Below are 26,659 nucleotides of genomic sequence, written 5' to 3'. Positions count from 1 at the left end.
AACTCTATACTATCTCTGCAACTCTTCCGTAAGTGTAAAATTATGTCAAAATAAAAAGTTACAAATAAATATATCAAGCAAGCAAGCTCTTAAAAGTTGAAGGGGAAAATTAGGTCACCTATAAAAAACAAGAAAAGAGTAACGACAGACTTCTTATTAGTACAACATGCAAGAAGACAACAGAGCAGTGTCATTAATGTTTGGAGTGAATTTTCAACCTAGAACTCTGCATTAGCCAAACCATCAACTAAGCTGAAAAGCAAAATAATGACATTTCAGACAAACTTACTTCCCCATGCATTTTTATAGAAGGCATTTCAGAATGTTTTCCAGCAACCGAGGCAGTAAACTGAGAAAAATGAAGATATGACATCTTGAGAACACTGGCTCCAAACCAAAAGAGCAGGGAAGAAAAGTCTCAAGATTATAGCTGTGCAGAAGCCCTAGAGTGGAAGTCTATGTTTGATCAGAAAGCTGGAGGCCTCTAGGAATGAGGAAAAAATGGATGAAGTTTATACTGTTCTTGAAAAGCTAAAATAAAAGTTGAAATAACAATACAAGGTGGGGGCGGGGGAAGACAATTAGAAACTTCACACACACATTCACACACACACAAACACAGGAAAGAATATGTAATCACAGTACATTGAAGTCATAACATAATTATTGTTCACTAATTTTCAAACCTTAAGAACAAAGCCTATTGAAAAGAGTGTAAGTATTTTAACATTCAGAGAAAGAGAAGGTAGTACAAATTAAGGTGAGAGAAGTGAAGAAATCAAAGGGATGGGGAATGAAGAACAGACATGGTAATATCGTATCACAGAGCAGTGAGTCAAGAGACAATGTCAGGCCTGCAGTTAAAAAAAAAAATTTTTGTTTTGAATGTCATCAGATGGTGCAAAGTGAGGTAAATTCTTAACTCTTAATACAAGAGTTAATAAACAGATAGTATTTAAAATTGATAGATCAATAAATAACAGCATAAGCATATTATTTAAATATATGGCAGCCATCACAGGAAGAATAAAAATGTAGTAGTTAAAAGATTAAATATCGTTTTCTCTGGGGAGAAGCAAAGAGTCACAGGGGTGAGGCAAAGAGTCTCCTCAACACTGTAAGCTCTTCTATATGATTTGATTTTTAAATACCATATGCTTGGAAACTTTTAAAAAATTTATTTTACAAAAAACAAGAAAGTCTGTACTATTTTCAGCAGTGAATAAAAAATAACTCATTTATTAATTCATCGCCAAGGTATTGATGAGGTTCTCCATAGCATAGTGGTTGGATATTAAATTAAACATGGTTCTTGCCATGAATGGTGAAGGCTTTCAATTCAACATATTAAATGTTTAATCAATACTTATTTATGTCAAAAGATGTTGTTTCATATTCTTTTCAACAACTTTAATAAATAATACTTAGAAGTTTCTATATTAAATCTTTAAAAAATACATACACTGATATTAAGCCTAACATTTTTCAGAATAGCATTTAATTAAACACTGAGAGTAAGCTTCAAGTACGTTCAATTCTGAATTATTTAAGCTAGTAGAAAATGATAACGGTGTATATCATTTTTTAAAAAATGCCTCCATATCATTAATCTTTGGTTTTGAAGTGCATGTGTATATAAATCCTTGGATAAATCCGTTCTGTGCATCTGTATGAGTGCGCATGTGTGACAGAGAGGGACCCTAGAAAGTCCCTGTTTCTCAAACAAAATGATGAAATCACAATGTGAGGTTCCAAATTAAAGAAAGCAGGATTTTTCTTCACTTCCCTAATCTGTCTTACTGCTAAGTCAGGGTGGAAATACCACATCACCTCATATTTTTCTAAAACAGAAATCAGCATTGTTATGGGATTCATTTTTAATCACACCATATTGGCCAATATGAATGGTGAGGTGGCATTAGAAGCCCCAATGCAATACCATACAGAAAACTTTGAAAACTTTTTCAAATTTAAATTCTTAGTTTTAGCATAATGCTAATTAAGGGATTAGGATACTAAGACTCATCTGTGTTACTAATTTTGTGTATATCAAACTAAGTAACCTTTTCCTTATCACTTTTAATAAAATTAACAACTATTTTTTCTTCTCTGAGTCTATTTTCTAGTCTGTTTAATGGAACTGATTTATATCTCAAGTGTTACTGTTTGAACCAAATGAGATAATAATATATCTGAAACATCTGCTATATGGTAGCTGATCAATAAATGTCAGTTCTATTTCGCCTTCTGTCCTACATGTACCTTGGTACAAGTTAAAGTTTAATTCAAAACTCTATCCAAATTATTAATTTATTCAATAATTATTGAGTCCAAAATGTATATTAGACATGTTTAAATAGAGAGGGTCAGTGTTCTATGCAAAAAAAGAAAATTGCCCTACCAGATTCAAGACTTAAATAGGCCTTTGGTAATTCAATCGTGTAGAAACTAACAAACAGATAAAAGTTTAAAAAACAGACAACCCTGAAACTGAGCCACTGTTGAAAGGGACATTAATACCGGGAGTGCCAAAAAATGTACAGAAGTGGACACTTTGGTCAACGTTGCTCAAGCAGTGGTTTGCCGTAATCAGAAGTGTCTAGACGTGATGGTAACCACTTTGAGCACTTCTTGTAATTGCAGAAGTTAAACATGACTTGTATTCATCTTTTGTTATCGGTATATATTGAATATTACAATTTTAATCCAGTTTTTTCCTTTCTTAAAATGTATATACATTTTTTTTGGCAACCTCTGTATAAGAGAGAGGCCAAATCAATGAAGAACGGGCTATTCAAAAAATGGCCTTCCACATGGAAGTAAAAAGTACATTCCCATTTCATTCCATCATCAAGAAGATTTTGACTGATAAAAGACCAAATTTTTTAAAAAAGAAAAAAAACACCTTAAAGCCATTAGAAGAAAATGTTTTTAGAAACTTGATGATCTTGGAACAAGACAGATTTCATTTTTTAAAAAAGCAAACGACAAAAGAATATACTTAAATATTCTACTTGACTTAATAAAAATGTAAAACTTCCATATGACAAAACATAGCACAAAGACAAAAGACTGGCAACATATGGGAAAACTGCAATATATAAATCAGTAAGAAAAAGGAAAACAACAAAAAGAAAAATGAGCAAAGGAAATAACAGAAAAAGAAATATAAATGACCAATAAATCTATAAAAAGATGCTTAATCTCAGTAAAATTAATCATTTTAGATTGACAACAACTTTCAATGCCTGACACTACTGAGTACTGGTGAACACACAGCAAAGTAAAACCTCTCAATCACTGCTAGTGAAATAGAGATGGTAACAGCCACTTTAGATTCTTTAGTGAGTATCCAACATATACATTCTTTATGATCCAATACTTATACTTCTCAGCCTGTGACCAGCAAAAAACTAGCAATAATCTAAACAGTGTCAAAAATGGATTAATACAGTGTAGTAGTCACGGGACAGATACTGTATAGCAGTTAAAAGAAATACACACATATACATACATATAATTGTGTACATATATATGAACTTGGATAGATCTCAAAACAAGTAAAATTATAATACTGTAATATATCAATTACATAAATCTTCACAGTATACACAAAACAATGTTACATATATATCCATGAACAATATACGTAAGAGTATTAAAACTGTACTATCTATAAACTTTGAGTTCATATAGTAGCTGCTGTCTTTAAGAGGTACCGTTTCCCCGAAAATAAGACCGAGCCAGACAATCAGTTCTAATGCGTCTCTTAGAGCAAAAATTAATATAAGACCTGGTATTGTATGGTGTGGTGTGGTGTGGTATTGTGTGTTGTGTTGTGTTGTGTTGTGTTGTGTTGTATTGTATTGTATTGTATTATATTATACCGGGTCTTATAGTAAAATAAGACCAGGTCTTATATTAATTTTTGCTCCAATAATGCTCCGAAAGACGCATTAGAGCTGACTGTCCGGCTAGGTCTTATTTTTGGGAAAACACAGTAGGACAGATGATATCAACTTTATATGATTTGTTTTATTAAAAAAATAACACAATATATAACATATTAACAGTTGTCAATTCTGAGTGAGAGTTGGGTGAGTATTTTGTTCTATTACTCTGGATACTTCAATTTTCAGGATTGCAAAAAAACTAATAAAAGTCACCAATAAGATCATAATTCAACTCTACTCATCTATTTAAATACTGAAAAAAATAATACATGTGAATTCAACATGCTGAGAATACAAGGTAAGTGGAATAAATTCCAGGCCCTGTAATTATGCTTGATAAAACTTACAAAAAAATGGAATAAAATATATCTCAGAAATGAGGTAAAGAATCTTAATCTTAAACATCTTCCATATAATCGCTAAAGTGAATCTCTCTTTTAATTTCCCTATTTCCAATCTGATAGCTAACTATCACTAAAATTTTCATCTGAGCACTGAAAAAATAAGCAAACAGTACAAGTCCTAAAATAAACCAACTAACCTGTATGGGTTCTTCTGTGTCTCTGAAGCTCATCACTTCTTGTGAATCTTTTGCCACAAAACATCCAGTTGCACACAAAAGGTCTTTCTCCAGTATGCCAGCGAAGATGTGCTCGTAGGTGAGATGTTTTGCCATAAACTTTTCCACATCCTTCAATATGACAGATATGCTGTTTCTTTTTTCCTGGTTCATTACTGCCTCTAAAAAAATCAAAAACCAAACATTAATTACACACTAATAATTATGGAAAAATAAAAGGGAATCAAGGTAATTAAATGACGCTTTTCTGAATGTTTTTTTTTTAATCATGATGCCTTGACTGTAGTAAAAAATCAGAAACATTTCAATTAAAAAAAAAGAAATGGGGTTGTGTACTAAACTCAAAAATGCTATGAAAACACATTAATCTCAGAGTTTATGTTCTGCCATGGACTTCATATTCATTTCTTAGTAAGCTCTTCCCTTGGGGTAAAATAAAACTCTAAGCCTTTTAAGACACTTATAAATTCTTCTCTAAAATACCAAAGGGTGGTATTCCCCCATTTAAAAGTATAAAATTCAGAATTTTAATTTTAGCAAGACAGTGTGACAAGCTCCATGGACCTATACCCCAGTGAAACGGGTGAAAATTATGAAAAGCAAACGAAACAAATACCATTTAGTCCCTGGATATGGCCCTTGGCGCATGCGGCAAATAAACATTCATTCATGAAAACCAAATAGAACTTGGTATGAGCAGCAGAAGAATGGAATTTAAACCAAGACACTCCCTCTCTCCCTCCCCTCTTGCGCGTCCCTAGACCTAGAAACACTGCAGACTGGTGCAGCCAAGAACAGGGCTGCTTCTCCTCTCACCTTCCAGTCGGAGGGTTACCTCCCCAGGAGAGGCAGGACGTCCGCATTTCTCATTCTACTCCCAGCTACCTGTTGCTGAGGCTAAGTTCCAGGTCAGTGCGGCTACAGACAGGGAACACCCTTCTTCCATACAAACCTAACTCCTGAGACACAGGCTCTACCTTGGATAGGGCATGACAAAAATACTGGGGTCCAGATCATTCTTGACCCAGCTCATCTGCAGTTCATGAACCAGAGGTCCTGAAGCAGGGCCTGGTTGGCATCGCCATAGTAGAGGCCTCGCAAGTGCCTGGCCTCACCTTGCCTTGACCTACCTACAGCTGAACAATAGATCATCCCCTTGTGGTTTGAGCTTGGAATGTCCCCTGTCCCAGTTCCCAGTTTTAGAATATTAGCCTGAAACTTATGACTAATACCCTTAGACTTACTGATCACAATCTCTATGGTCTAGCATTCTTTCCAGGCTACTCCCATTCTTGTCCCTGGGAGAAGCACGTTGCCAGAGGGAAAGCTCCATGCAGACCCCCAGAACCGTCGGATTTCCCCTTAAATATCCTAAGCCGCTCTGAGAATGTTAAAGCAGTTTTTGAAGGCATTAACCTGCGGACTTCTCAGATCACCGGTGCTCTGACAATAAACATTTATCCTATAATATTTATCATATATCCTATGTCAGTCTACTGAACGGTGCAGGCAGCACAAGCCCCGGACTTGGTTGCCTTCCGGTTTCAGTCCCAAGCCAGGAAAGGCAGCCAAGAAAACCTAAGGCTACTGCTGCCTGCCCCTCATCCCAAGCCCCCTCCCCACCGCCACGAAGTGCTCAGCACCTAGAGCACGGATGTCCTTTATAGAGAAATGGGCCAACTGTCTCAATCCCCAGTTCAAGAGCTGACACAGATTTGGGCCAGAGGGAGAGCACGCCATAAAACAGAGCTCCAGATGCCTCCCCCGACACCCAATGACTTCATTTGCAACAAAGTGTGGAGAAGTTTGAGCCTCAGGGAGACTCTTAAAAACAGTGGAGATTGTTGCAAAAGGCCAAATGGGAAGAGACTAACAGATTCATTGGAGAAATAGGCTAAACTACGGGCTGGCTTAGGCTGACAGAGAAGCCAGAAAAGAGGCAGCTGGGAGGAGCGTTCCAGGGTCAGAATAAATCCCAAACACAGACCTAGTGGTCCAGCACTTGCACTTAAAGGAATCTGACTGGATCAGTCTGTGAAGGAATATATGCTCCAGGGCATTGGTGAAAACAATAGAGCAATCAGCTGGCAATGAGTGGACTTTAACAGCTGGGTGTGGTCAGGGAAAGAGACAGTCACCAAGATCCCTGCCAAAACCACTGTCATCCCAGAGTCTCCATTAGAATACTGGTCTGCATTCATGAAGGAGCACCGTGCTTCATACTGGGGGGATATTGAGGGGTGTGGGTCTATAAAATAATCTAGTCAGTCAATAAATAAACAAAACAACAAGAAACTGGGGGTGGGGGATGGTAGGGGGGCAGTACTAAGAGTTGCTATATTATCTAAACTGTGCAGTTTCCAACCAAAAATTATGAGATGCAAAAAAAAACAACAAACAAACAAACAAACAAAAAAACAAAACAAGTGTGTGACCCATACACCAGAAAAGCAGCAGGGAGGAGAAACTGCCTGTGAGAGCAACCAGATTTAACAAGACTTAAAAGTTTCCATTTGTGGTGACAGAGCCCCAGAGAGTAGTTTACAGGCTCTCGGCCTCATGTGGAAGGGTGCTGGCTCGCGTAGTGGATGGCCGTCGGCTGGGGCTGGTTGGCCGTCAGCTGTAGCCAGTTGGCCAACTGGCCGCTAATATAACTGCTGCGGCTACAGAGGAGAGCTGAGGATTGCCGAGGAGAGCCGAGGAGAGGAGCAGAGTCGAGGAGAGTCGTTGGTCGGTTGGCAGAAAACGGACAGCAGGTCGCACGTCCAGTGAACCCAGCCTCCTGTGAGACCATAGTGGTATGACTCCCCTACCTATGGCTCCGTGGGTGTTCCTTTTTGGCCTCACCATATCCTGTGTTCTTATGTGGGGAGCGGGACCAGAGACCCCGCAGGCTACCCCGCACGACACCATTATTAATATGTTCAAAGAACTAAAGGACACCATGATTAAAGAAGCAAAGCAAGGTATAATGACCATGTCATATCAAATAAAGAATATCAATAGTTAGAAATGGTTTTAAAAAGAACCAAGTGGAAACTCTAGAGATGAAAAGTACAACTGAAATGAAAAATTCGGTAGAGGTATTTAAGAGAAGGAAGAAATAGAGCAGGGGCGGCAGGATGGCTCAGTTGGTTAGAGCGAGAGCTCTGAACAGGATTGCCGGTTCAATTCCCACATGGGATGGTGGGCTGCGCCCCCTGCAACTAAAGATTGAAAACAACGACTGGACTTGGAGCTGAGCTGCGCCCTCCACAACTAGATTGAAGGACAATGACCTGGAGCTGATACGCCCTGGAGAAACACTCTGTTCCCCACATTCCCCAATTAAAAAAAAAAAGAAAAAAGAAATACAGCGGTTGAATATAGATCAACAGAGATTATGCAATCCAAAAACAGACAAGAGAAAGAACAAAGAAAAATGAATTGTGTCACAGAAATGGTAGGGGAGGGCAGGGCGAAAGGAGAGAAGGGGAGGAGAGGAGAGAGAAGAGAGGAAAGGAGATTGAGAGCAGAAAAAAATATTCAAAAAAATAAAGGCTGAAAACATGTTGAAGAACATTATTCTGCACATGCAGGAAGCTCAAGCAACTCCAAGTAGGATAAATGCAAAGATTCACAAATAGACACTTCATATTAAAACTCTTGAAACATAAATAAAAGGACAAAATCCTGAAAGCAGCAAGAGAAAAATGTCTTCTTACTTACAAGGGAAACCTACCAGGATTTAAAACCGACTTCTAAGCAGAAACAATGGAGTTTAGAAAACAGTGGGAAAACATTCAAAATACTCAAACCAAAAAACTTCAAACAAGAATCTTATATCCAGCAAAATAAAGATATTCCCAGATAAATGAAAACTGACAGAATTTGTTGCTAGCCGACCTGCTTTGAAAGAAATACTACTGAAGGAAGTTCTTCAGGTTGAAAGCAAATGAACCCAAAAAGTAATTCAAATGCAAACAAAGAAACAAAAGAGCACCACCAATGGTAATTATGTAAGTATAAAGAACAATATAACTGCATATTTATTCTCTTAGCTGATTTAAAAAGCAATTTTATAAAACAATATGTATAAAATGTATTGTTAAGCCTATAACATTATAGAAATGCAATATATGTAATATCTTTGCCAATAATAGCACAAAAGAGGTGGATAGGAGCAAAGCTGTATTGGGCTAAGGAAATGACTCGATGGGAACAATTCACAAGAACAAATAAAGAGAACTAGTAGTGATACGATAACATAGGAAAAGCTATATATACTTGCTTGCCTTCTCTCCACTTGTTTAAAAAGATGTAAAATTATATAAAGTAATAATTATAACAATGCATTGTTGGGTTTGTAATCCTTATTGATGCATAACAATACCACAAAAAAAGCGTAAATGAATAGACCTATATAAGGGTAACCTTTCTATAACTCACTGGAATTAAATTACTATAAATCTTACACTGATTATCTATTAAGATGTACACTGTAACGCCTAGAGCAACCACTAAGGAAATAAAATAACAGTGAAAAAGTCATTAATTAAATTAGAATGCTAAATTACAAATTAAAATGCTAGCTATATTATATTCACACACTGCAGAAGAAAGTGAAGGAGGAATAGAGGAATAAAAAAAAGAAATGACATGGAAAACAAGTAAAATGGTGGACTTAAATTCAACTACATCAGTAACATCAAATGTGAATGGATTATACAATCCAATCTAAAGGCAGATTTTCTCAGATTGGATTTTTTAAAAAAACAAGATCAAACTGTATGCTGTCTACAAGTAACACACTTTACATTCAAAGATACAAAGAGATTGAAACAAAAACTGCAGAAAAAGGTTATCATGTGAACAACTACCACAAGAATGCTGGAGTGGCTACACTAACATCAGACAAAACAAAAGATGTTACTAGACATAAAGAGGGAGCTTTGATAAGAATAAATGGGTCAATCCATCAGTAAGACATAACAATTATAAATATACATGCACATACACAAGAGTAACAAGACAGCACCAAAAAAGACGAAGTAAAAACTAACAGAAATGAACGGAGAAATAGACAATTCAACAATAATAGTTGGACATTCAGTACCGGTACTTTACTTTCAATGATATTTTCATAGAACAAGAACAATTCTATGCCAATTACTTAAATAATTTAGATATGATGGACAATTTCCTAGAAAGACACAAAGTACCAAAACTGACTCAAGAACAAATAATAATAAAAAAACCCGTAATAAGAGACTAAATCAGTCAGTGCCAAAAAACTACCCATGACCATAAAAATGAAATCTTACCATCTGAGACAACATGGATGGACCTGGAAGGTGTTAGGCAAAGTGAAATAAGTCAAAGATAAATACCGTATGATCTGACTTATATATAGAATCGCAAGAACATTTTAATACATGAACAACAGAAACAGATGCAGGGAACAAGCTGATGGTTGCCAGATGGGAGTGGAGTTGGGTGGTGGGGTGAAAAAGGTGAAGGGATTAAAAAGTACAAATTGGTAGTTATGAAATATTCATGGGATGTAAAGTAAGGCATAGGGAATATAATCAATAATGTGGTGATGACTATGTTTGGTGCCAACATAACATATTTGACTATGTTGACTAGGTGGGTACTAGTCAGAGGGATCACTTCATCAATTATATAAATGTCTAACCACTATGCTGTACTTCTGAAACTAATATAAAATAAACTAAACATCAACTGAATTGAAAAATTTAAAAGAGGGGGAGGAAGGTGAAGGGGAATAAGGGATTTAAATTTCCAGGTATAAAACAAATAAGTCATGGGGATGTAATGTACAGCATAGGGAATATACCGTATTTTGTCATGTATAACGTTTGGGTACTTTTTTGACCAAATTTGTGAGGGAATAATAAGGATGCGCATTATACATGGGTAGTACTAATTCCGTATCTATATAAATGTTTTTAATTCTTTTATTTATGCTTATGAGTTAAAAGTGTAACTCTACAAACCAATAACAATATCCGTATGCAAAATAGTACCCTGGAATACAATCATCAGTTTTGTTGAACTTATGAACTTGCAATGAGAAAGAGTTCTTAGCCTTCAATGATGCATAAGTATCGCAAATATATTACCGGTACATAAAATTTCTTGTACCTTGTATCTGTTCTTGTGTTTTGTAATTATTTATTATATAAAATTTCTTGTACCATAATATGTTAAAAAATAAATGCTAAAATTCCTTTACAATAGAAAGTAACAACACAAAAAACAAGCACCTGAAATGTAAACAAACAAAAATTTGAATTGAAAAATTAAAATGAAAGATTTTATTTTTTTTGCAAGTTTGGGTCAAAAACGTGGGTGCGCATTATACACAGCAAAATCAGTAGTCAATACTATTGTGATAGCGTTGTACGTCGTCAGACGGTTGCTGGACCTATCATGGTGATCATCACTTCTTCAGGTATATAAAGGTTGAATAACTATGGTGTACACTTGAAACTAATATAATATTGTATGTTAGCTATATTTTAATAAAAATCTTTTTTAAAATTATAGCACAGTATTTTGCAGTTGTAGCTGTAAACAAGATAAACTTGACAGGAATTCAACCAGGTAAGCGTAGCCAGCTGCAAAAAAGAAATCAATGTTAATTAACCAATCAAATAGTGTATATAAGCAATGGCTAAACCTCCCTTCTGGGAGACAGAGCTTTGGATGTGAATCCCATCTCCTTTACTTGCTGCAAGTAAATAAAACTATTGACCAAAAGAAAAAAACAACAATAACATGAGAAAAGCCAGACAGCTTCACTAGTGAATTCTTTTAAAAAATAAAACTGGAGGGAACACTTCCCAACTAATTATATGAGGCCACTATTACCCTTAACAAACAACTACAGACCAACATCTTTCATGAACACAGATGCAGAAATCCTCACCAAAATACTAGCAAACCAAATCCAGCAACATATAAAATATAAACCGTGACCAAGCCGGATTTAACCCCATGAATGTAAAAGTCCTTTAACACCAACAATCAATTAATATAATATACATATTGATAGAATTAAACAAAAACATGACCATCTCAACAGATGCAGAAAAGCTTGGACACAATCCAACACCCTTTCAAGATAAAAATATTCAACACAGTAGGAACAGAGGGTGCTTCCGTAACTCAATTAAGGGCATATATGAAAAACCCAGAGCTAATATCATACATAATGGTAAAAGACTAGATGCTTCTCCCCTAAGATTAGGAACAAAAAAGTGATGTCCACTTTCACCACTTTCATTCAACATGTACTGTAGGTTCTGGATAGAACAATTAAGTGAGAAAAAGAAATCAAAGTCATCGAGAATGGAAAGGACAAAATAAAACTATCTCTATTTGCAGATGACACGGTCTTACATATTAAAAACCCTAAGGAATCTACTGAAAAACTATTAGGACTAATGAAAAAGTTCAGCAAGATTTCAGGATACAAGATCAATATACAAAAATTACTTGTATTTTTATACATTTGCAATGAACAATAAAGAAAACAGTTCCATTTTCAACAGCTCAAAGAAAAAATATTCAGGAATAAATTTAACGAAAAAGCGTAAACCTTATACTCTGAACACTACAAAACAGTGTTGAAAGAAATTAGAGAAGATCTAAATAAACAGAAAAACACATACCACATATACAGAAGACTCAATACTGTTAAGTTGGCAATATTCTTAAAATGATCTAAAGATTCAATGCCACCCCATCAGAATCCCATCTGCTTCTTTGTAGAAACTGACAAGTTGATTCTAAAAATTCACATATTGCAAATGTCCCTGTAGAGCCAAAACAATACTGAAAAAGAATAACAAAGTCGGAGGACTCATACTTCTCAATTTCAAAAGTTATTACAAAGCCAAAGTAATTAAGACCAAGCGGTACTGGCATAGCTAGATATATAAATCAATGGAATAGAATTGAGAGTCCAGAAACAAACCTATGTGTCTATGGTCAACTGATTTTTGACAAGAATGCCATGACCATTCAATACATGGGGAAAGGACAGTCTTCTCAACAAATGGCGTTGGATAAAACCTTACCTCACACCATATAAATAATTTAACCCCAAACTGATAAAAGACCTAAAGGTAAGAGCAAATGCTATAAAACTCTCCCAAGAAAATTAGGAATCTTTGTGACCTCAGATTTGGCAATGGATTCTTAGATATGACATGAAAAGTAGAAGAATGCTAATACATGCTATAATATGGATAAACCTTGAAAACATTATGCTAAGTGAATGAAACCAGTCATATTACTATATGACTCCATTTATATGAATGTTCAGAATAGGTAAATCTATAGAGACAGAAATAATTTAGCGGTTGCCTAGAGCTGGGAGGGCTGGGAAATGGGGTAGGTGGTGGCTAAAGAATACAGTTTCCTTTGGGGGGGTGACAAAAATGTGTTAAAATGAATTGTAATGATGGATGCACAACTCTGAATATATGAAAAACTGAAATGTATACTTTAAACGAGTGAAATGTATACTTTAAACGAGTTTTATGACAATAAAGTTTAAAGTTTACATGATAAATGAAAAAAGTAAACCATTAAAAAAAGCACAAGGTACAAGGTAGAGGACCACTGAAATCCCCTTCCGAGAATAGCTCAATTTAATCTGATTCATAACAATATTATATCTCAACTTCTGGACTACAAAGCTAGTGATGTTCTAATGATCAAAGTACCCAGCCAATGGCGTGGTTGGAACTATTTTATGCCCTCCAGAGAGACAAAGTTGGTGACAGCATTTACCTTCCTTCTCCTTCCCTACAATTAGGACAGGAACAGGCCACTCTCCGAAGCCTCTTGCCAGGCTGTACCTCTTGATCAGAAGCTTGCTGGCCTTGCTGCAAATGCACTTGTGTGAGTTGGTCAGGACTAACAGCACCTATCGTTGCATTAGCAATGCCTCCCACTGCTACAGTTACAGGAGCTATCGTAGCTTGTTGAACTTTTACTCCATCTTGTCCTTGCTGCTGACCTAAAAATGGAGGGGGAAAAGAATATTATAATGGTTTCTATTCCTCAAGAAAAGATTAAAGAAAAAAATTCCATGTGGACATTTTAAAGCTACTGTATTTGTTCTGATATAAAATCTATGTAAAGTACAAAAGCAAAGGGATTAATGATTTTATACTCTGTCAATCCTCCTAAAACATAATAGTCTTACTTGAGTAGCTCAGGCTGCCTCTCTTCTGGTTGGTGGGACCACATACATAAACATTTAACCCTCTGTGGCTTAACTTCTCCATCGTAAAATGAAGATAATAATACTTGCCACCTACCTACCTCCCCGAAGTGCTGTGAGGATTCATGAGACATTATTTGAAAAGCACTTTGAGATCCTCAGATGAAAGATGCTATACAAATACATAGCATTATTATTACCGTTTCCACAGTAAGTGGCGTATCTCAGTCACTCCAAGAAAATGAATGAAAAGTCACTAAAAGGATTAGGTTTTACGAAAATTTCTCATTCTTAAAATACTTCAAATTTAAGCAAACATCTCTTTACTGATGAGTCTTTTTTCTTATACACATTGAGTTAAGTAAGTTTTTTAAAATGCAAAATCACCCATGATTATCACGTATGGTTACTATCTTCATAAAACACATTTAGGACATTATACTTTGGTCACTCCTGTTATAAAGCTTAGACTTCACCTCTCAGGTTAGCACATATACCAACCTGGCTTCTTCTTAGGGGAAAATGTGATAACTAATACATAATAGCTGTTTCCATGACTTAGATGGATCCTGAAGCACACGACTATGCCTTATAATTAATTACCCTTTCTTTTAACACCTCTGCTTTTCAGGCGTGGGGATGTTAAGCATGTGAATGGACAGAAAAGAAAATAGCTCTTTATGAAGGAATGCTCCCACCTCAGAGAGTTGATATAGATTAAATAAGTTAAATTTTACAAACCCCTTATCACAGTGCCTGGCACAGAACTGTTCACTATATGTTAGCTATTACTACTACTAATTCCACCGAGTTGGGTGGCAATACAAGAATAAAATATGGTAACAGAAATAAACATGTGAGTACTGCGTATCAAAAAGGGGCTGCATATGTAGTACCTTAAACGTGTAACAACCAAGAAGAAACAATAAATATTAGCAAGTGAGAAAATAACACATATTTTCTAAATAAAATTAAACCTCGGCCTCTGCCAACCAAAGTCAACCTCACCCTCTGTGTATTCACAGCACTCAAACCTTTGGTAGCACCGATAACTCTAATACCAATGAAAAATAGATACTGTGTCACTGCTTTAGTAAGGATACAGATTTTAGTTCTTCTACTGAAGTTTAAATTTTGGTTGATCTTTGAATTAACAAGGTGCGGTGGGTAAAGCAAGGCAAGGTAAGTCCTAAGTTGTGAATTCATGTCCCCTTCGGTAACCGTGTACTTAGAAATCCCGTTTCCTTATTTCTAATAATGCTGCTGACCTCCCTCAAATTCCTGTCTCTTATCTACCTTAAAAAGTTGCTTATGGAGTGATTCCCCCGATCACTATATTGTTTTGTACACCTGAAACTATTTTTTAAAAAAGTGAAAAAAGAGTTGTTTATAAAGATCAAGTTGATTTCTGGGGGCAGCCAGATGACTCAGTTGGTTAAGAGCGCGGTGCTCTTAACAAGGTTGCCGGTTCGATCCCCACATGGGCCACTGTGAGCTGCACCCTCCACAACTAGATTGAAACAACTACTTGACTTGGAGCTGATGGGTCCTGGAAAAACACACTTAAGTAAAATAAAAGTTATAAACATCAAGTTGATGTCTTAGTGGGTAAAGACTTTGTAAGTTGTAAAGTGATACATAAATGTAAAGTATAATGCCTCATTGCATTGTTTGAGCACATAGGATTTTTTTTTTACACATCCAGTAAACCCAGATGCCTTAAGGATGACCTTGGCTAAGCAAACTATTCAAACTACTTGTATATCTGGAAGCACAGTGATACACATACTCAGTTTACCACAAAAACATGCACTGCTAGAAACAGAAGTTCTTTCTGAACCAGCACTATACACGGTCTTGTTTTTTAAAGTCTTTATAGCACGGTCCCTATGGAGAAGCAGGAAATTTAAGTTAGCAAGTATTCTTTATATCCCCTGACGTCACGAGTTATTTCTGGCTATAATTCTTCCAGCTACTTCATACAACAGCTGGCCATTCCTTTCAGGATGCAATGATATTTACGATAGCCTTCATGTCAAAAAACTGCTAGGGATCCCTAGCTGATCATTCGCCTCGGATCCCTTGGCCATTTCCTCAGGCCTCCATACTGTGAGCATTTATCTGTTCAATGCCTAAACACTGCAATGAATGATATTCAGCAAATGATATTTGAATGTATATATTTAAGCCTGACAACTCTCTTGACTTCTTTACCTAGATGTCCCAGACAGTTCAGGTTCAACACACCTCAATACTCCTTTTCTCTCATTTCCACGGTTACCAGTCAAGTACAAGCCACCACCCTCCTTACCAAGGCTTCCAAGGCCCTGTTCAAGTTGAACTCTACCAGCCTCTCAGACCTCATCATGTAGTGTGAGCCTCTCCCCCTTGCTCACTATGCTCCTGATACACTGGGCTTTTATTCTGGCCCTCAAATAAATCAAGCTCATTTCCTTCTTTGGGCCTTTGCACACACTCTCCAGGCTGGGCGGGGATGCCTTTGCACCCAGATACTCACAAAGCTGACTCCTTAGTAATATTCTGCTCTCAGTTCAAAGCTCTCCTCTTTAGAAATGTCATTCCTGACCACATCATCTAAAATGATTCCCTTTAATCCATTTCTATAGCATCGCCAAGTTATGCCTTCTTTTCTTTAAATTATCCTTTTATTATTGTTTTCTGTCTTTTCCTCTCTTCTGAATGTTGAGTATCCTGAGAACAGGGACATTGCCTGTGGTTGTTCACTGCTGTATCTCCAATATGTGGAACAGTGCCCAACATACAGTAGCCACTTAATAAGTTTAATAAAATTTAAAAATGAATGCACCTTCAAATCTTGCTTCTATTAATGTTCCTGTTTTGGTAAATGCTATTACTACTCTCCTGATTATCCACACTCAAAACCCTAAAAAGTCAACTTTTAGGCTACTTGTCCTTTACTAATTATATCCATGTGACAGCCAAGTTAAAAGGTACAGAACAGCATAACAGCTCTTGCATCCATCTCATCTTTCTGTTGTCAGGACAATCACCCTGGTCCACGTTGGTCCTTGTTACTTTGGGCCTTTACCGGCCTAAATGAGGGCCCATGCCACCTAGCTCACCCTTCAAACTGCTGCCAGAAAATTTTTTAAAATGCTGTTCTGATTACTTCACTTCCATGCTCACTAACTTTCCATTGTCCCCTGTTGATCAAAGTCTGGTATTCTAAGGACTCCAGCACCAGGACTTGGCTCCTGGCTCACAGACTTTCTCCTAATGGCTGGGTCCAATGTGCCTTTTCTCAGCGAGCAGCACTACAGGATGGCTGCTCCACTGACCGCGCTGTCCTTGAAAACTGACTGAGCTAACGCGCTTTTCCGGTGAGCTCCTCTTATCAGCATTGAAATCTAAACCTACCGTCACATTCTTCAAAGATTTAACTACACTGGTTGCCTTTACTCCTCATTTCCCACTTTCTCCTCAAACTTCTGAAATTAGGAGTCCAACCCATCACTCTGCTAAAATCATGACAGCACTAACAATTTCTTTGCTAGGAAACTCAAAGATGGTCTTCCCTTTGACCTTATTTCACCTCTCTGGAGCAACTGCAGCTGCTCATCTCACTTTCTTCCTGCAGGGTCCCCTTCCTTGCGTTTCTGATACTACTCCCCATGGTGTTCCTCCTACTACTCTGACCACACCCACATCAGCGTCTTTCCTGGGCTACTCTTCAAGGTTCTGACTTCTCTTATTCTAACTCTCTCCTTGGGTTATCTCATCCACTTTCATAACCTTTACTACTATATGTATATAGTATATAGTAGTAAAGCTGTCGTCTCCCAGATCTGTACCTTCTGCTCAAATACCTCTCATGAGTGTCAAACTCTTAATGTCATCTGCCAGGAAACATCTCCACCCAGATTTCTCAAAGGCAATCCGTCTAGAAATCAGACAGGTCATCCCATTTTCCTACACTAGCTCTTTCTCACTGCCCAAATGGAAGTCGTTCTTGAATCCCCTCCATCTCTTTCATCCACCACCACCACAATAACAATAGCTATCATTTTACACTTTACTGGGTGCCTCACGCATATTACTTTATTAACTCCTCACGTCCCTCTGCGTTGAGTATTGCTGTCCCAATTTTAAGTTGAGAACGCTGAGGTTCACAAACACGTAAGGTCACAGAATAGCTAAGTGACAGCTGGAACTTGAACCCAGTTCTAGCTGACTTCAAAGGCTCCTCTTCCCACTACATACATTACTCATGCTGATCAGTAGTCCTTATTGAGTCTAGCTCTTCAGAACCTCTCAGATGTGTGCATGCTCTCCATCCCTGTTGCCTGTGTGCGTTAGGACAGGTCCTTACCACCATTACACCAGCTCTGCCCTTTCCAAGCTCCACACTGCACGTACAAATCTAGTGCCCCCAAAAATCAATGGGCCCTCGATGCATTCGCAATGTCAACATTTCTTAGCACAGTATGCAAAGCGCTTCATAATCTACCTCTTGCTTACTTTCATAACTTCATCTCTTGCCACTCCGCCTTCATTCCCACTGTCAACATGAGCTCCTCATGTATTTCCTTTAATGTTCCATGCCTGATTGCTTCTGGGCCTCTGAATAATGTAGCTGGAATCTAACCCATTCTCCCATTCCAAAGCTCCCTCTCTCTTGATCTGACAAAAGCCAACTCATCTTAAAGAAATTGGTGCACGTGTCATTCCCTGTGGGAAGTTTTCCTGATAAATGCCTTTCTAAATCTATCTCAGATATCTCTTTCCTAGTTTCCAATATCCTCTGCATAATCTTATCATCTCAATGGACAAACTATATGGTGAATTCACACTACAAATGCCTGCTTGTCTTTCCAATTAGATGGCATATTGTTGTCTTTGAGGAACTAAGTACATCTCCCTTTGTTTTCCATCCCTAAAAGTATCCTGCCTGGGTATGTTAAGACTGATGAACAAATGATTGGGCCCCTGTGGTAGCGGATGCTGTCTCAGTGTTGAGCTAAAATTATGAGTATAGGAATTTCTCCTAAAGTGTGACAGTTTTTACAGAATGAATTGGATATAGCGTAACTTATTAACTAGACAATGAAATGCACATTACTGAGATCACTACTAGTTATAATTCAATCAGGAAAATTAGGACTGAAATAAAAAATAAGCACAGGGAAAAGCTGTTACATTGAAGAAGCAGCTGGCTTGTTGGAATGACTTTGTGTTCAATTTTTCAAGTAAAAATTGATGATAAAGATGTTAAAGATGTTAAAAATATATAAGAAGCTATGCCAATGATAGTGCTGGTGATAATGGGAAAGATTAGTCATTATAGAAACAGTGTTTTTATAGTCATAGAACACCTTCAGTATTGAAATGTCTGGAAGAAAACCGTTATTTATTAATGCTCTTCTAAAACTATACTCTCTAACCTCTCTCTTACCACTGAAACTGTTTTATAACATAATTTTATAAATAACTCAAAATTTCTTGGTAATGTAACCTCTTCCTTCCATGCTGCCAGAGTTAAAAAACACTCCAAGGCTGCTTACAGAGACCAAGCCATCTTTCTTATTTCTTTCTTTGTTTTGTTCTGTCTCCCTTTTTCAAATACAGAAACTGGGCCAAGGGTAATTGGGGGCAGTTGGTTAGTAGGTGGCATATTAGATTGCTAGATACTCAGCAACACTAGAAGGGGTATTCAGGAGAAATTCTGTTTCTTGCATATTTTCCTTTAGCACCAGCTGTAGTGGTCCTTTGCCCAATACAGTAGTAAGATCTGAGAACTGTATTTAAGCTAAGAGGAAGAAGAGAAAGCAGATTTGACTAAAGGAAGATAGTATTTTCCATACAGACTAACCTAGTTCTCTGGATTTTTGAGGAAGAGGACCCCTAAGCCAATTCTTGACTTGAATTTCAGTACACTTAACTACGAGACCTCAGGGATTGGATGAATTAGAATTTGAGTATTCTTGGTTTCTCTAATCAGATACCATATCATTCTATCACAGTATTAATCAAATTATTTCTAACAAAAGCTGCTCAGGACAGAGGACCTCTGTGTGTTTTTTATGTCCTTTGGCTATCAAAGTTCCTAGCACACTGGAAGTATTCAATGAATGTTTCTTAAATAAAGTGAATGGTAATCTAAAATGCACATAAACACAGAAGATTACTTACAAAAGTAGGTCAGCAATAGATCACAGGACTACTAGATGATTCCTAGCCTGCAAAAGACATGCTACATAGGTGGCAAGACAGTAAGACATGGACACTTCCCACAATCACAATTCTGCTCTGCTTCACTGATCTGGAATTCAGATCACTTAGGAGTATGTTCTAGAGTATAAATCACAACCTGCCACTGAAACTACTGTTTCTGTTCTGTCAGGTATCAGATTTATCCTATAACATGTGTTACCCACATTCAACAATAACTGTTTTGAATAGTATTATAAAGTACACTTTTTAAAAAGTACAACTAAACTTGCCACTTAATAAGGGAATGGGATAAGATTTCTCCATTTCCACTTATTTTGAAGAAGGTAAATACAGCTTATTATCTCACACACACACACACACACACACACACACTTTTTTCCTTCTAATGTTAACAATGTATGATCACCATAGAAAAGTATGAAGGGGCAAATAAAATTATCCATAGATTATCACTATTATTATCATTTTGGTATATTTGCTCCTAATCTTGTTCCATGCATTTTGATAGTGACGCAATTCTACTACATAAACAATTCTATGTCTGCTCTGTATTTATTTACTAAATACTTCCAAGTTACTATAAATTCTTTTAAGATAATATAATGGTTGCACAATATTCCATCATATGCTATACCATAATTTATAAAAATTACCCTAGTATTAGTTTATTTTGAAACACTCATTACTGGTAACATAAAAGCTATAAATAATGAGCAACTTGAACAAAAACATTTTTCCTTATTACTTGCAAAGAAGAGTCCTAGAAGTGAGATTACTAGGTCAAAGAATATGAAACACTGATAAGACTTTACATACAGATTACAAAATTATAGTAGATAAATATATGTGTGTGTGTGTGTGTGTGGAGAGAGAGAGAGCTGCATTAATTTGTATTTCTACTAAATGTATGTGTACAAAGAAATTCAGTAAGATTTTTAAAAAATTAGTAGACAAAAAAATTGGTATTTCACTGTGATTTTTAATGGAAGTGATTCTACTCTCACTTCTAATATTCTATATATCCTGAAGGTATAAGCCAATGAAATAAGATAAAGAATAGATCTATGTAAGGAAAAAAACTTCAGAAAATCAGAAAGTTTTTAGAGTAAATAAGACATTTCAGCAAGATGACCAAATACAAGAGCAACTAAAAAAACAAGTTTCCTTCTATACCAACAAATTCACAAAGTCAAAGAAAAGATATTCCATGTACAACAGAAACAGTAACCACAAATACCCGAGGATCAATCTAATTAGAAATGTTGAGGAAGAAGATTTAATAAAGGACAGAAGACCCGAATAGAGAGAAATACATATTCTTATTTGAGAAGAATCCTTATAAATGTGTTAATTTTTCTAAAATTAATCCATATAAAGTGAATGAAATTAGAAATTAATACATTTTCCACAGAACTCTACTAGCTGATTCAACATGTGCAAGATCGGCCAAGACAATTTTGAAAAAGTAGAATAGTACAATAAAGATATGTTAAAAGCCATAGGAATTAAAACAATGTGGTAATGGCTTAAAAGTAGGGTAACAGAACTGAATACAGGGTGTAAAGTAGACGCATGTATGCATGAAAATTTAGTGTATGATAAAAATGACACTCTTGAAATCAGAAGGAAAAGAAGGAAACAAGTGTATTGCCTTGGGATGATTGGCTATCTGGGTGTGCACAGGGGTGAGGGTGGGGCAAAGAAATTAAGATAATCTCACGCCAGTCACAAAAGTAAACTGCAAATAGGCTTGTACTTAAACAACAGCAACAAAACCTAAATGTAAAAATAAAACTCGTAACAAACACAAAAACAACAAAAAAATATTAGAAGAAAATACAGAATAAACACAGGATCTTTTAAACAAGACCCCAAAACAAAAGACAAAATACTGATAAATTTGACCATTATCAGAATTTAAAATTTCTTAAGACAAGTATACAACTCCACCTATCAACTGCTTAGATCAAAATCTTCGAGGGTAGCTCAGTTGGTTAGAGTGTGGTGCTGAGAACACCACGGTTGCCGGTTCGATTGCCACATGGGCCACCGTGAGCTGTGACCTCCTTAAAAAAAAATCTTCGGAGTAACCCTTATTCTTGATTCCTGTCTTTCTCTCATACTCTATTACCCACCTTGCTACCTGCTCCTTCAAAGCAGATCCAGGATGCATTTCTCCACCAGCTCCACTGCTCACCCCTTAGTCCAAGCCACCATTTCCTCTTACTTGATTACTGCCTAACAGGTCTCCCTGCCACCACTGCCCTCCTTTTTAAGTTCATTCTTAACACAGTTCCCAGAAGAATCATTCTAAAACGTAAATCAGATCATGTCATTTTTCTGCTTAAAATCGTACCAAGGGGTCCCATTTCATTCAGAGTGAAAGCCAAAGGCCTTATTCTCATCCACAATGCCCCATATAAACTGGCCACCCCTCACTTCTCCAATCTCATCCCCCAGCTCACTCTCAACTTCAACCACACTGGCCTCTGTACTGTTCCTTGAAGACACCAGGCCTGGTCCCAATTTAGGAGGCGTTTGCACTCTGACCTCTGTATCTCTGCCTAGCATGACCTTTCCCGGAGCATGTGCATGGTCGACTTTCTTCCTTCAAGTCTTTGGTCTAATATTATCTTCTCACTGTGCCCTGCTAATCCTGACTGCCCTATTTTGTTTTAAATACAGCCTCTTGCCCCCAGGAGTCTCATTCCCCGTACACTCTGCTTAATTTTTCTTTTCCATAGACCACCAAAGGATGGATGCACTGCAGTAGTGTTCAACAGTAAAAAATCAGAAACAACCTAAGTAATGTGAATTGGGGAACAGTCGAATAACAGTGCACTAGTTACACAATAGGAACGTTCTATAGTAGTTAAAAAGAATGACAGAAATCTTTATGTACTAACCTAAGATAGACCTCTAAAACATATGGTTGAATGAAACAAAGTCACTGATGTTTACACTGTGATATATACCATTACACATATTATGTATTTCCTACAATGACATTCACATGTAATAAATAAATGGGAAAAAGTCTGAAAGGATATATAACAAACTGATTAAGAATGCTTCTAAAAAGGTGTCTGAGATTGGAGTGTAGTCAGCAGAAGCTTTAGACTTACGTAAACTGGCTGCACTTTTTTTTAACAAGAAAAATGTTTCCATATATTACTAGCATACCTAGAGATTAATTGTAAAAGGAAAAGATGTTCTTAATTAATAGACCAATATGGCATTTTACTATTGCTTTTATCTGCATTTATTTATGCCTAATGGAGTTGGACATTTTTTCAAATATTTGTTGGCCATTTGAATACTCTTTCTGAATCATGTGTTCATTTCATGTCCTTTGCCATTTATCTACGAAGTCTCAGGTCTTTTCTTTTGAATACTCCATTTATTAAGAAACCTTTGCCTCATTTGTTGAAAATATTTTACGTGGTATATAAATTTTAACCATATACATTTAAACCAAAGGAAAGATGGCTTGGTCAACCCGTTAAGTCAGCTATAAATGACATTTTTAAAAATTCTGATACCTTAATAACATTTAAACACAATAGGAACACAGGTGGTAAAGTAGAAATAATAATAAAAGATGAAGGTAAAGCCTTATTGTCCATTTCCTTCAACTGTCTCTGAGTTGACTCTTTTAGCACATCACACCAACACTTTGAGGTAAGTAGGACAGCTAGTATTTCCATTTTATAGATAAGAAAAATATAATCCAACTGCTCATTTCTTCTTATGGAAAAAAATGATTTGCAAGATTTTCCTTACACTGAATAGTAGGTAACATTATTGTGTATGTAAAATAGACCCACAGATTTAAAAAATGAATCAAAACCAACTATCTATCTGTAAAAAATTAACCCAACTACCATTCACTGAAAATGACCTATTTAATAATAGTAAAGTAGCAGTAAAATAGTACTTTAGGTACATGTGTTTTTTGCACATAGCCTAGGAAATAAGGTTATCTCATAGCATTGATCAGAAAAAAACAAAAACTGTTGATTTCTGTAATATAAAACATGCCATGGAGGGCTAGGACTGCTTATCATTCTGAACAATCGCAAAATGATTGTTAACTCAGCCTATTTAGGTTTATTTCCTCTACAGAATAAACTTGGGGAGTCTGCCTGAACAGATGTCTAAGGGCCTCTGAAGACATATACAGGAAAGCAAATATGTCTCTTCACTGAAAATAAATTTCAATAAATACAGTCTGAAGTAGAATTTGGTTGGCTTTATAATCTGACTTAAAACAATGAGGCTGTCTATTCCTAAACGTAAAAAGATAACCAGGTATGCCTACGGCTGGGGGGACTGGGAGGAAAAATGGGAAGAGATGGTTAATGCGTCTGCAGTTTCTTTGTGAGATGATGAAACTGTCCTAAAATTAGACCATGGTGATGGTTGTACAACTCTGTGAATATACTAAAAGCCATTGAGTGTAAATTTTAAATGGCTGTATTGTATGGTACCTGAATCATACCTCAAGAAAACTGTTTAAAAAAAAAGATTAGAAAAAAAATTCTACTTTTGTTGATTCTAAATCTCAACTAGTGGTTCTCAATGGAGGTAATTTTGTCTTCTAGGGGACATATGGAAATGCCAGAGATAATTCTGGTTGTCAAAACTTGGGGAACTAACACTGGGCCTCAGTCGGGAGAGCCAGGGATGCTGCTAAACGTCTTACCATGCACCAGACAGGCCTCCAAAACAAAGAATTACCTGGACTAAAATGTCAAGGGCGCTGAAGTGAAGAAATGCTTCTTAAATGGAGCTTCCAAATAACTACTGATCCTGGCTCTCATTTATTCATATCTTTATAAACAATTGTAACTAAAATCAAATATATGAAAAATTAAAATGTAGTACACTTGTATGAATGATAATCTATATAAACTATAAACTACATGAGTCTCCATTAAAAAAACAAGAAACTATATGACTATGAAATAACAATTTTACAGAGAGTGATATAAATTTAGGAATAGGCTTTGACAGCTTTGACAGATATATGATTGCATAGATTCCACAGTATAGTGGTAATAAAAAGTAATATTCCGAGTTTGGAAATCATACTTATTAATTACAAAGTACTTCTTTACCTTATTCAAGAGCTATGTGTTTTTCTACACATGAACTATAAACTGAGAATATTAAGAAATAACTGAGTGCTCTCTGCACTTCTTAAATGAAGGTGAACTGTATTAGCCAATGACGTCCAGGACTGTTTACATCCCCTGGGTCATGTTAATTTGTAAACCAATGCCGAGTTACTGAGTAGGCACAACAAACAGTTCAGCGGAGACTACAGAGTAAGCAGAGCCTACAGAGTAAGCAGAGCTTTGGCAGATCTAAGTTCTAATTCTCTCTGCAGTTTCTTCCTTTGAGGACCCAGGAGTGGTGGGAATTAACTGAGATAATACACTTAGCACACTATGTCTAGAATAGGATACATACATAAGAAAACACATAAGAAATTGAGTAATTTATTAAGTACAATACTTAAGAACATTCTGATTTCTGTAAGTCTTAGATGTCTGGATGAAAATCTAGTGTACAATTGAGATTTATTCATTCAACAAACATTTCCTGAGTACTCCCTATGTGCTCAGCACCACTTCACTCAATGCCAAGATTGTTCAAAACCCACTTCACTGATATGGTTTGATGATTATAATTTGACTTGGAGATGGATCTATCGCTCTATCTATCTATCTAATCTATCTATCTATCTTTATCTAATCTGTCTGTCTCTGTCTGTCTGTCTGTCTATCTATCTGTCTATAATGCTTTATAAAACAGTACTACAGTCGTCACTAGGATTATAAACTTCCCAAGTGTCACACCAAGATTTGAAGACACTGCTAATAAACATCAGCATGTAAAAACTGTTCCTGACAAAAAGGAATATTAAATATTATAGATTAAAATAGTCATTGCACAAATAATTTTCCGTATTATTGTAACTAAAGTTTAATTTTAAGATGCTCTTCGCGAGGAAACCCAATGACATTTAATGTTCAGCATAGAGTATGGAAAAAAGTAAATGGTAAGAATTTATCACCATTTATCTAGAACTATCATATTTTCAAAAAGACACTAATTAGAAAGCAACAATATTCCAGTTTAGAGAGATAAACTCTACAGTAGTGGACACAGCTTCAATCCCGAGGAAAATCATAATGACCACCATCAGGCACCACGTGAGGCCCTTTTACCTGTCTCACACATAACCTGCTGAGATAGGTTATTATTCGGAAAGGCAATCTCCTTCCTGATGCTGATTCCATGTTCACCAATTAATTTGATTATTATTTGGTTTCTTAAGTACCTTGACACAAGAAATAGAAGATTAAGAGCATTCCAGTAACTGGAAAGATTTATCTCTTAGTTTATATTAAAAATAAAAGACAAAAGAAACAAAACAAAAACCACTATTCTAGTTTATAAATAAGCCTCTTGTAAATCCTAAATTTACACAGCAATTTGTCTAGAATTTGAACATGAAAACCAGTTCCTAAAATTGCAAAGCTAAGAACTAAATCACAGGTCTATTCTGACCCTATCAAAGAACACTCCAGGGAAGCCCTACTCTAAAATAGGAGAACTACCTAACCATATTAAATTCAAACAATTATACACACGCACACTTAA

General features: G+C 36.3%; 1 protein-coding gene across 4 annotated transcripts in view; it reads right to left on the bottom strand.

Moving 5' to 3' along the window:
• The window catches only part of SP4 (Sp4 transcription factor), a 69,554-nt gene that overhangs the window by 14,507 nt on the left and 28,388 nt on the right, over positions 1-26,659 (bottom strand). For 2 of the 4 annotated variants that reach the window (XM_019727489.2, XM_074340832.1), the window contains exons 4-5: positions 13,339-13,567; positions 4,495-4,694 (exon numbers count right to left, since the gene is read on the bottom strand). In XM_019727489.2, the coding sequence (XP_019583048.1) occupies positions 4,495-4,694; positions 13,339-13,567 (429 nt within the window). The remainder of the gene's footprint in view (positions 1-4,494; positions 4,695-13,338; positions 13,568-26,659) is intronic. The other 2 variants (XM_074340833.1, XM_074340831.1) reach the window with 1 other exon arrangement.

The sequence above is a fragment of the Rhinolophus sinicus genome, linkage group LG09 (genome assembly GCF_036562045.2).
Source record: "Rhinolophus sinicus isolate RSC01 linkage group LG09, ASM3656204v1, whole genome shotgun sequence".
Lineage (NCBI taxonomy): Eukaryota > Metazoa > Chordata > Mammalia > Chiroptera > Rhinolophidae > Rhinolophus > Rhinolophus sinicus.
This window is presented reverse-complemented; position numbering and strand designations above follow the sequence as displayed.